The sequence below is a fragment of the Candoia aspera genome, chromosome 2 (genome assembly GCF_035149785.1).
Source record: "Candoia aspera isolate rCanAsp1 chromosome 2, rCanAsp1.hap2, whole genome shotgun sequence".
NCBI lineage: Eukaryota > Metazoa > Chordata > Lepidosauria > Squamata > Boidae > Candoia > Candoia aspera.
Window position 1 is genome coordinate 150,198,898 of NC_086154.1, and position 12,114 is coordinate 150,211,011.

The window sequence follows — 12,114 nt, forward strand, 5'->3', positions numbered from 1 at the left end:
CAACTTCCCATATGCAGTCCCACTGCCTCTCCAGGTGGATGGTGATGATATATTTAGTTCTTTTTCGTTTTTGTCTTGAGGAGGGAAGTGGTTAAGGGTAAAATGTATGCTTTAAGATTTGCATGGGTTTAAGGCACCCATACATCTGTCAAAATGAATGTTTCTATTCTGCAGGGAGATTTAAAGGGCAAAAGATATTGCTTAAGATATACATTTCATTCCTTTAAAAAGCCCATTAAATTCTAAAAGTGGATACAAGAATGCTGGTCCTACCCCTTTTGTCAATGTCATAATATCAATGCCCATGCCCATTTTAGCCCCCTGTCAGGGCACAAAGCAAGAATGAATTTTCAGACTAAAAAAGTTGTCTTATGTTTTTCATTTATGGAATAATTTTCTTTTATTGCCTTCCCCTTCACAGCATTTATATGTTACTTATAAGTTTATGTCCAAAGCTTTGTCTATTCCCTACAATCCTCAAAAATTTAGGTTTCTATATTCAGGCATTCCACATTCTGCAGAACATAAATTATGCAAACAGAGGAAATATATACAATATGTCATTTCATACCGTTTATTCTGGTTTCGTTTCTTATGAAGAATGAGGCAGAAATCATCCCATTAGGAACTCTAATACACACCCTTCTGGTTTGTGTAATGGTTATGGGGACTGTCTGCTTGCTTTCACAACTATACAGCCTTCCCCAACCTGATGTCCTCCAGATCTGTTGGACTTAAATATCTGTAATTCCTAACCAGAATGCCTAGTGCTGATGGGTGCTGAGAACTGAAGTTTAGCAACATCTGGAAAGCACAGTTTCCTAGTAAGTCTGCATGATGCAAGGCCACAGAAGCATGCTAGAAAGTCATCCTTTTTTTAAAAAATGAGATTTTTCAGACATCACATTCTTTTAAATAACACAACTGGTATTTAATCAATGGCCAAGGCTGGGGAATTTATGGCACTTCAGATTTTGTTAATCACAATTCTCTGCAGTCCAGTCAGCATGGCCAATGGTGAGAAATACTAGGAGTTGTAGTTTAGTAATGTGAAAGCCACAGGTTCCTCGGTCCAACTAGAGTTATCGCCCTGTGCAATCACAATGTTCACTGTCTATCTTCATTCTCTCTTGCAACAATTCTCTCCTCCCTGTCTTGAAGCAGCGAATGTGAAGAGCTGTTAAACATCTCTCGCCTCATTCAAAAAGCAGATGTCCTCACATTTAAACAAAAACAGTTTATTAGTTATTTTCACATCCCACCCCAGGAGATGAGTTCCCTTCCATTCTCTCACCTCTTGACATCTCCGTGGATAAGGCTAGGTGAGTCACTATGCAGAAACTGAATAGCTCTGGCAGTGCCCAGAGCCACATGGAGCCGCTGTGTCCAGGAGAGGCAAGTGCCAGCCTAAGAAATTCAGAATAGATTCAAGGATAGGAGTGACACTGAAGGCTTTGTTTGCAAGGACAGACTATTCTTAAATTTAAAAAAATGGAGAGGACAAATTCAGCTAGGTACCTGGCCATGTAAATGATCTTCTAAGGATCCCTTGGGCAGGAAGACATAGACAAGGCAGAAGCATCCCTGTTCAGCACAGTAACCAGCAAACTCTACGATATTAGGATGGCGGAACCTAAGTTACAAGTGACACAGTATTAAACAACAGCAGATCTAACTCAACCCAACCCTGTCCCCATGATGCTCTAGCACTGCCTTCCCCAACCTGGTGCCCTCCTGATGTGCTGGATTTGGGGAGCTGAATTCCAACACATCTGAAGGACACCAGAACAACCCCCCCAACCTATTATCCCACTTCTGGGATCCCACTGTACATCCAACATAGTCTTTGGTTCTTACCGGGAAAGTTTTTCCACCTCTGTGACAAAACTGTTCTTTATTACAGTCCAATCCAACTCTGCTTCCTGTCAGCCAGGGAGATTAAAAAAAGGAAGGAAGAGGATGTATAAGTCACCATTAGCCGGACCAAATGAAAAAGCATTCTGAGTGGTACAAAGGGGCAGGATCCTTAGCAACTAAAAAGGTAAAAGGTAAAGGTTCCCATTTAGTCATGTCCAACACTAGGGGGCGGTGCTCATCTCCGTTTCATGACTGAAGAGCCAGCGTCATCTAAGGACACTTTCGCATCATGTGGCCAGCATGACAGTCACGGAACGCTGTTAGCTTCCCACCGAAGCAGTACCTATTTACTTGCATTTGCATGCCTTCGAATTGCTAGGTTGGCAAGAGCTGGGGCGACTGCGGGAGCTCACTCCATCATGTGGCGCTCAGGTCTCGAACCGCCGAACTTGCAACCTACTGGTCGACAAGCCTGGCGTCTTAACCACTGAGCTACTTCTCCCCACGTCTGAGCAACTAAGTACCAAGTATATATGAAAAACACAGCCATGTCACTTTGAAGGGCCACTAGGTCTGATATGGCCCATCTCCACTGCTATCACACTCGTGGACTGCACAGAGCTTGTGCCCAATCTAATTTTTAGGAGATGGTCTATCAGAGGTGTAAGAACTGAGCCTACGAACCTTTATGGTAAAACAGAGATTCTGTTCTCATGCCAGGGATTTGAACATAAAATAAAATGGTGTGAGCGGTATAAGCTGTAACTCCTCTCCTGCTATATCCAATGGAAGTACCTCCTTGAGCCGTTTCACAGCATAGACAGTGTTGCGCAATCGGGCCTGGTAGACACAGCCAAAACCTCCTTCACCAATCTTGAGATGTTCTGAAAAGTCATCTGTCGCTTGGCACAGCTCTTCCAACCGCCACTCGAAAGGACACGTGGAGGGCAGAGATTCAAGGCCCTGCAATAGGGTGGGTAGACAGACCATAAACAGACTGAAAGGGCATTCCTTCTCTTCAAAATACCTTTCTCAACATAGATGTGTTTTATTACAGTAATTCTGAAGCACAAGCATTTTAGTCAGCAGCTCCTTGTTCTCCGGCTGCTGATTGCTTCTCCCCCTCAAATGGAGAAATGGAAAGCAGCAAGTTTCCAATGATCAAAAAGCCATGTCCAATTAAGATCAGCTGGAAATAAGTTAGAGCAGCAGAAAATGGCCTCAGAGAAACTCTAATCCTGTTTCCTGATGAACAAAGTGAAAGAGAAGATTAAAAATGGAGATACTTAAAAAGGTAGACTGAAGCTTTAAGCGAATAAGGAAAAGATAGAGAATGAATAGAAGAGAGAAAGGCAAAACACTGAAAGATGAAAATATACTTTTTATACAGCAAAATATCTTGTATTTAAAATTCGTCACATTTAGTGATTCTTCCATCATCCTTCCAAGGTAGATTTGTGTTATGCTTATATTAGGCTACAGAAAAGGAGTAAGTATGCCGAAGACCACAAAATGTTTATGACAGAAGTCAGATCTAAATCAGGAACCTTTATTTGGAGGTCACACTCTTAGACACCTGCTCAAAGTTAAGGACATACATTTTGGAAGAAATAAAGAATTAGAAGTGAATGGGATTCAGAGATTAAGGTACAGGTAGTCCTTGTTTAACAACCACTTGTTCAGCAACTGTTCAAAGTTATGACAGTACTGAATGAGTGGTACTTATGACCAGTCCTTGAAGTTCTGGCCATCCCAGCACCCTCACAGTCACATGATCACTATCTGGGTGTTTGGCAATCAGCACACACTTACGACGGTTGCAGCATCCTGTGGTCACGTGATTGCTATTTGTGAACTTCCCTGCTGGCTTCCCCCAAGCAAAGTCAGTGGAGAAGTCAGCAGGGAAGGTTGCAAGTCGCTTTGGTAAGTCGCTTGCACCCTCCCCCACCTGGCAGCAGCCACTCCCAGCCTTGCTGTGCTCACGCCACATGGGCCACCCGTGCACCTTCCTCCACCTGGCAGCAGCCACTTACCTGCCTGCCAGCCTGCTTGTGAGCCACCTGGGACTCACTTAATGACCCACAGTCCTTCCTTAACAATGGCAATGGGGAGCACCGGGACTGCCGTTGCTAAGTGATGTGGTCACTTTCTGACCACATTGCTTAGCGACAGAATCACTAATTACCATTGTTAGCCAAGGACTACCTGTACAAGAGGAAAGCAGCACCCTAGGGGTCTTAGCCTGAAGAAGGGAGAATCATATTGATTTATCAATGGGAGAAGAACTTTAATAAAATGATGGACATACAGTAGATCTTCAGATAGTTAAAACCATTCAAAGACTAGTAACAGGAATAATGGCAAAGCTATGGCAGCAAAGAAGGTCTGTTAAAGAGAACTGAAGGGCTAGTGTCAGTGCAGAGTGGAAAACAAGGACAGGAGGAAGGTGGGGGGAGGAATCTTAAGCAGAGCTGTGAGCAACCTCAAAAAACAATGAGAAAGGAAGAATCACTACCTGAAAGATACTGAAAAACATATGATTGAAGAAAAAGTAGTCACATATGTCCTGAATATCTTTGAAAGATACAGATTGTAACTGTTATGCACAACTAGACGAAAATCATGGGGTTGGAAAAGTTATAAAGCAAATACAAATCATTGTGGCTCACAGGAAGTCCCAAATACCTGTTATTGCAATAAATACATACATACATACATACATACTAAAGTTCCACCAACCTCTGCCAACACAGTAGTTTCTCTTATATTTCCCTTTACCTCTTCTAACTACATCTCACTGAATATTGTATCCGTCAAGCAGAATGCAGTCCATACCTGTGCATCAATGTGCATAGGAGGCGAAGGTAGGCTACTGGGGGCTGTGCTGCTGAAACGGTTGCTTGGAGTGGAGTCTCTCAAAGACAGCAGAGGGTTGGAGTGATCTGTTTACCCAGGGAAGAAGTGGGAATGCTGTTATAGCAAGATTCAAAACAGCCCTAGTATTTGTAGCCCACCCACCTCTTTGAGCACTGACTGTTCCGGTGGAACAAGAATATGCCTGGAAATGAACTGAAAAGTCACACGTGAAAAAGGAAGGAGAGGCACCACATTAGCGTGGCATTAAGAATTACACACAGGAAATGGCACATTCCAAGAAACTCCTGAGCATTTAGTTCTAGTGATTGAGTGTTGCATCAGGCATCCCTTTGAAAATGGTTTTACCTATACCAAGACAGATGTTCTAGAAGGGAGTAGAAGGCGATTTAATAAGCACTCACACGAAATTCTCACTTTCATTTGAAAGGAGAAAGCCAGTTAGTAGACTTCAAGCTGCCAAACCAGGTTTCAAAATGGATGAAACTTCCTAAGAATGTTCGCACTAGGGTGTGCATAGGAAAACTTTCAGGGACCTAGACTCCCTTGACTAATTCTTCATCGTTTTCCAGGACTTACAGAAATAAAATTTGGGAGAGGAGGGAGACAAGCACACAAAGTTTATTTGAGATGCCAAGCTGATTTTCCTGGTGACAAATTTTGGTTGCTTTTGCCCATAGCTTTAATATTCTACACTGCAGAGCATAGTTCTGGTCATTAGGAGCTGGCTATACCTAGCAGCTCATTAGAATTACTGATCCTATTTCAGAGTCAGCTCTGTATGCCTTCATTTCCTCCTGCTATCTCAAATACCATCAGAGTGTTTCTCTCCCCACTGATCATGTTAATACCAACCCAAATAAAGGAAACTGTTCAGGGTCTTCACCTCCAGCAAGAAAATGTTAACTCCTACTTATGGGCCAGATACATCTCCCATTGGACTAACTGAAGTCCATCTCGCTCCATCTTGTGGGAAAGCCAGATTGGTTCCTTGGATGGAGAATCTTCCCACACTGACACATCTGAGGACAGCTTTTCCTAACCAAAGACCTTCCAGAGGTGTTCAGACTACAAGGCCCAGAATTCCCAGGCAGCACAAACGGCACCAAGTTAGGAGAAGTTGTCAAAGAACCAAACTGCGAACTACATGTGGTTACCTGGTACCATTCTTCCCTCATTTTTTAAAAATAGTATTTTCAGTTTCCTTACTTCCAGGAAAGAAGAGGAGGTAAAAAATGTATTACAGACAGAGCCCGCATTTTCTTTGTAAAGACAGAACAGGAAGCCAGGCTTCTGTGACTTACTGTACTTAAAATGTGCATGAGGTGGGTGGGGAGTTGGAAGAAACAGTAACAGCAAGCATGCTTTAAAAAAATGATAATTAAAGGCAAAATGTACATCAGCAATTTTTCATCATAAATATTTTGAAAATTACAAGTGCTGTGTAATAAAATAAGGTAAAGACTGCTAGGCAACAGCATACTGTTTTATTTATTAATCTATTATTTCAATCTGTACTTTATTTTACCTTCCCTAGGGTAGTCCAGGAATCCAGCCAACACTAAATCTCAAATGATATAAAACAATTAAAAGCCCAGTTAATTTTAGCAATTAAAATATAAGCTTCTCAACAACACAGACCTGACAGAAAGAGAGGTCTTTCCTGGGGTTATGCAATGTTCCAGATTCAAAAAACAAAGGTGACTTGGAGAGTGCAAGGGCTCACCTGTCACACCTATCAACACCTCCTTAAATCAGAGGTGTACTTTCTTGCAGTTTCTTTGAGGAGTTGCCAACAGGTACCATGCGAGAGCCCCTGAATGCTCTGAAACACTATGTAGCCCTAGTTTTACTTCTTTGTAAAAGGCAGAGACTATGAAATTGCGAGGCTCAAGTACTTACGGGAGCACCTTGAGGGGTCTATATAATATCTCTATTTTGAGAGCTGATTTCCAGGTGTAATTCAAGGTGCTGGTTGTCACCTTTAAAGCTCTGCATGATTCAAGGTCTGGATATCTATGGGACTAGTTTCTCCTGGTAACATCAGCCTGCCTTGTAAGAGCTAGTACAGCAAGCTCCTTATGTGGCCACTTGAACAGAGACACCACCTACAGAGGCCATGGAAACATACTTTTTCATTTGCTATGTCCTCCTCTGGAATAGTACCCCCTCCCAGACATTCAGAGGGCCCCCTCTCTCCTGATCTTCATGATCTTCTGATCTTCAGGAAGTTGGTGAAGACCAAACTATTCTATCAAGCCTTGAGGTCAGAGCCATTATGACTGTTCCTCTGGATAAGCAACCATTTTAGTTGTGTTTTTTTGAATGTGAACGTTTGACTCCCAGTGCACATAACTGTTTATACCGTGTCCTTTGGTTTTGACTATTATGTGTTGCTTTAACCCAAATTAGGGATTTGGGGAGTTGTACATAGCTTAGAGTTGGTTCATTGGAGTGGTCTATAAAGCATGAGAATGAACAAACAAACAAGCTAGTGAGTGAATGAGTGAGTGAGTGAATGAATGAATACCGCTCCCAAGGAGTGCATTCCAAAGCTTGGGAACAAGGTAGAGAACATCTTGTTCACCAATTCCACATTTGATAATGACAATAACAAAGCTGAAAAAGCAGATCATTATTACACAGTTGGAGTAAAACTCTGCAAACTTAGTAACTTCTATCTAAATGTTTGAGAATAGCTATGAAGGGACCAGTCCATAATCTGTCAGGTAAAAAGGTAGCAGTGGAATTTTTCCCATGTCAAAGATCAAAACTTCTACAAAGCACCATCTCACCAACAGGAAGCTCATGAACTTGTTCTTATTTCCCTTTTAAATTGTGTCTCTCCCAGTTAAAATGTAGATTGTAAACTCTTAAGAAAATGTATCAACATTGAAAAGCACAATCTATACTGATAGCAACAACCAAATCATCGAAAAAGAGACTTATTAAGAGCCACTTATTTGGAACAAATAGCCACCAAATGAACAAAGTATGAAAATGTCTGTAAAGAGTTCTGGTATAAGTAAGTTTACATTCCTCCTGGCAAGCTATTCTTGCACCTGGAGTAGCTTAAATGGACAAGCTGGCTAATAAAAGCTTGTGGAATAGTAGGCATTTGAGGACTTATCTGCAAGGCAATAGCAACTACAAGAATAAACACGGTAGGAAAAGCATTCTTTTCAACCCCTTAATAGCAACTCTACTGGGTCAAAAAATCAGAAGAGGGGAAGGGGGGGATTAACAATGGAGCAGGAGGCAACCTTCGAGCCTTTTCTCATTTGCCTCACCTGTAGCGATGCATTAAGATTTTTTTTTCCCTGGATTTTTATTTCTCCACAACCCCTGGACTGATCTAGCCAATTCTTTTTTTTTAAACTCTCGGCCAGTTTCTACCACCACACCAAATTTGGTCCTGTTCTGCTCTTTTTGGGTTATTCAGCTGACAGATAGGGTTCCAAGCACCTTTAATTTTTTTCCAACATTCTGGTGGTTTGGAAAGAATAAAACCCTATTAGGCTTTTTCGAGTTTCCATAATACTTTCCTAAAACAAATCAAGGCAATTCAGAAGAGCAAATATTGGGAAAAAAAAGTAACACAAATTTTAAACACCCTCATCCAACCTAAGCAAATACAATTAAAACTAAATATACTTAAAACAACAATTCCGATTCACTCGTGAATGGAAGCTATTAAACATTTTATGCAGCTTTAGCCTGAGCCTCAGCAATAAAACCTCCTATAAAATCTGGTCGGGCTGGGAGTGGGTTCTCCTCTCAGAGACATGTGGCATCAACCAAGAACCCGGGGCAGGCGCAAGGGGTTGGCTATGGTCATCCGAGATACTCTGACAGTGTCCAAAGGTGCTGTTCTACAGATACCTGGTTGCAAGACTTCCTTGTTAGGTTGGGCTCTAGGGGCCAGGGGGGCTGTTGCTATTCTACCAGCCTCCCTGTTGCGAAAGACACTTTATGAAAATAGTTTTGCCCTGCTTTTCCGATAAAAATACCGAATGTGCCAACCACAGCTAGTTACAATGCCAGAAGAAATAAAGCTGAAAAAGTGAGGGAAATTTTACATCTTCACTTGTGCTGGAGTTTAAAGTAGAAGGTAAAAATGCAAGCTTGGCCTCCTCAATCCTTTCTGATGCTCTGCTATGGATGAGAAATGCATTGCTACAGTTGTCTCTGGGACAAGGGTTGTAGATGGGGAGGGGAGAACTAGTGGTCTTATGAATTCAGATCTATACCTGCATTATCAACCCTTTAGTCATAAAACCTCAATATATCCATGCAACCTCCTTTCAGTTATGTTTCATTATTGCAAAAAGAGAACATTGCTGAAGAAGAATCCCAGAAAAATCTAAAAGAAAAATCACAGAAAGGGGCAAGCAGAATGATCAAAAGGACTGAAATAACTTCTTTAGGAGGAAAAGATTCTCCTCAAGATCCTTGAAGGGAAGGGCAGAGAGGAGAGAATATTTTAAAAGTACAATTTCTTTCTCTCTAGTACATCTCATGAAATTGACATGTCCAGAAATAATAGAGGAACTTTCTACCCCACTAATGTGCAATAAAATTGGTTTAGATAACTTTCTAAAAAGCATTTGACCAATTTGTGGAGATTAGACCTGTCAGCATCTATAAACTGTGAAAGCAAATTAGAATCCAGTTATTCAAATGTTAATAAATTTCTATATGCTAGATTCTTGTTCCACTTTCTTCTCATGTACTCTGAAATTTTTATCACGCACATCTTCATAATTTTAAAGGCTAGTAACAGAGCAATTCTTAGGAAATTGAATTCTGTGGCTAGTGCCAATTTCTGCATTGCATAATCAGTGTTTAGAATACCTGCAGCCTTGCTGAGGAGAATAAGTGAAACTTGTGTCCCCAACCCATTCCATTGCCCCAAAGTCCAGTGCTTTTGAGTTGTATGAAATGAGAGGGTTGCATGGAGCGGAAAGCATTTCATGCTTCAGATATCCGGGGAAAGTTGTTCCTGAACAACCCCACTGGAGAGGAAGACAAGTTACGTTTCTGTCACACATGAATGCTTCCTCTGCACATGCCAGGAGCCCTGGCAAACATGTAGCTTGTACCTGGTTCAGGTGGGGAAGGTTTCTGGTGAGGCTCCCACATTGTTGTAATGATCTTGCAGCTACCACTGCCACCCAGGTCTGGGGCAGGTGGGGGCTTAGGAGAAACAGATGGCTTTTGAGAAGGAAGTGCACTGGGCTTCCGGGAACATAATAACAGATTTCCTATAAAAAGAATGGGAAAAAAAAAAGAATTAAAGTCTGGTTCATACTTTGGTTTAGCGTGGTTTGTGAACCTAACTACTGTGATTTATAAACTATGGGTTATATCTTAGCATATTATATACAAGCCAAATCAATTGTTGCTTACCCAACAATTAATTAAACCATGGTTTAGCAACTGCGCAAACCAGCTACTCTTTTTTTATAATGATACTTGCAACAAATAACTTGAAATGTCTGCAAGCAAACAACCAAGCTCAGAGAGCACCAAGGACTCCACAAATAACTTGGTCAAGCACATTAAGTGTAATAGACAGGAGAAGCTACAGCTCTTGAAGATTCACTTGCCTACAGAAAGCTGAATCCCTATTACAGCCAGTAAGAAGATTCTATACTAGAGGATTGACAGTAGTCAGGATGGACAGTAGAGTTACTTGGACCAGTAGCAGAACACAGCACAAGAGGCTGTGGATATTTGTGGATATTTAGGTCCTGCCTCCTGTCACCTTTGGCTGCGGGACTATATTTCTACTGTCTGGAAAGCTGGAGATGTTATGTACAGAAATATTAAGTGGCTTCCTTTTCTCTACCGACCTGTTCAACAGCTTGGCATCATAGCCTAAAAATGCTGTACAGAGAGGTTTATATTGTCAGACTAACTTAGAACTATAGCACCGAAAGCTCTGGAAAACAATCCATTACGTGAATGTAGCATAAGATAAAATTAACAGTTCAAACAATGAAGCAGTTTGGGGTTCATAAAATATAAGCCAGTTGTTTCAGAACAGGCTTATGTCTATCATCGTTCATGCCAACATTCTGTGGTATTGTGTATTTGTGAAGAGAGTCATAGATGCACTCTAGCTTCTAAGTCTATATGTACATACAGCACTTATGGTGAATATACGACGTTGTCAACTGGAGTGGCAATACAACACTAACCACCAGTGAAATTCCATTCAGACTCATTTACATGAGTGTTATCCAAGCCTGTTTATTCAGATATGCTGAGGCAAGAATTAAAATACTAGGTAACGATTAAGCTGAGATCAATGAGAACAAAAAGCAGGGATTTTTTTGTGGGACATCCATCTATGGAATGTCTAAAGGAGCTTACAATGTATTTCTTCTTATCAATAGCTGAAAAACTATTATTTCTTTAAAACATTATTCACAGATACAATTTTTAATTCTGAATCGGGATTTTCTGACGTTTCACATATTTTTATTGCTGGGCTTGCCTTTACTCGTTTTGCAGTTTTAAAGTTGCTTTTACATACAGGTCTTCTGGTAGAAAGACAACTCATATTTTTTTTATTTAAAATGTTATAAATCATGAACTGCAAGTAGAGTATAATAAAATCATGAAATGCAAATCTGCAATTTATCATTTAATGCAGTATAAGAAATAAGACATATAGTCCAGTGCCTCTACTTACACATGTGTTTAAGAAACAGCCCACATGTGTAGAACAGCCTACTGGAAAAGGCTAAGCTCCTTGAAGATGTTAAGTGAAAAATATCCAACCACATGGGCTAATTACCAAATGTCATGAACAAAGAAACCATGACTGCCACTGCAGGAAGGGGGGTTCTGGGACTAAGATCACACCTCTTGGGGTAGGACAAGTGAGAAGAGGGAAGATGTGTGAAAATTTTGTTTATGAAACCCAAATCAAACAAACTGATTGAGCACATCACTTAATCCCTCCAGAGCTACCAACCAGCTTCTATGCTGAGATAAAAAAGATGGAATCACCTGAAACAATGACATCACGTGCCCGGTATAGCTGCAAGTCATCCAGTATCTGAATTAAATCATCAACGTAGGCGTTGCGATTCATCCAGGTCCACATAAGGTTGTGTGTCCGCCCATCCATCTTCTCATATAGTCGCAACTCAACCAGGTTTCGTACAATCCTGGAGGCTAGCGTGTAAGAGAGAAAAGCCAGTTACCACCCAGGCATTTCCTGTCAGGGGGTGTAGCCCCATAATTTGGATATGTAACAGGCTTGACTATTGTGTTAGACTGATGTAATGCTGATACATTATTAGAAGTATATTCAGTTCTCATGTCAGCAATATCCATCTGTATCTCGCACCCTCTGTTTAAGCTCTCTTT

At 41.1% G+C, this 12,114-nt stretch overlaps 1 protein-coding gene across 3 annotated transcripts in view; it reads right to left on the reverse strand.

Moving 5' to 3' along the window:
• The window catches only part of IRAK1 (interleukin 1 receptor associated kinase 1), a 32,908-nt gene that overhangs the window by 11,519 nt on the left and 9,275 nt on the right, over window positions 1–12,114 (reverse strand). For all 3 annotated transcript variants that reach the window (XM_063294256.1, XM_063294255.1, XM_063294257.1), the window contains exons 2-8: window positions 11,752–11,919; window positions 9,834–9,995; window positions 4,693–4,799; window positions 2,653–2,820; window positions 1,858–1,922; window positions 1,519–1,633; window positions 1,295–1,407 (exon numbers count right to left, since the gene is read on the reverse strand). In XM_063294256.1, the coding sequence (XP_063150326.1) occupies window positions 1,295–1,407; window positions 1,519–1,633; window positions 1,858–1,922; window positions 2,653–2,820; window positions 4,693–4,799; window positions 9,834–9,995; window positions 11,752–11,919 (898 nt within the window). The remainder of the gene's footprint in view (window positions 1–1,294; window positions 1,408–1,518; window positions 1,634–1,857; window positions 1,923–2,652; window positions 2,821–4,692; window positions 4,800–9,833; window positions 9,996–11,751; window positions 11,920–12,114) is intronic.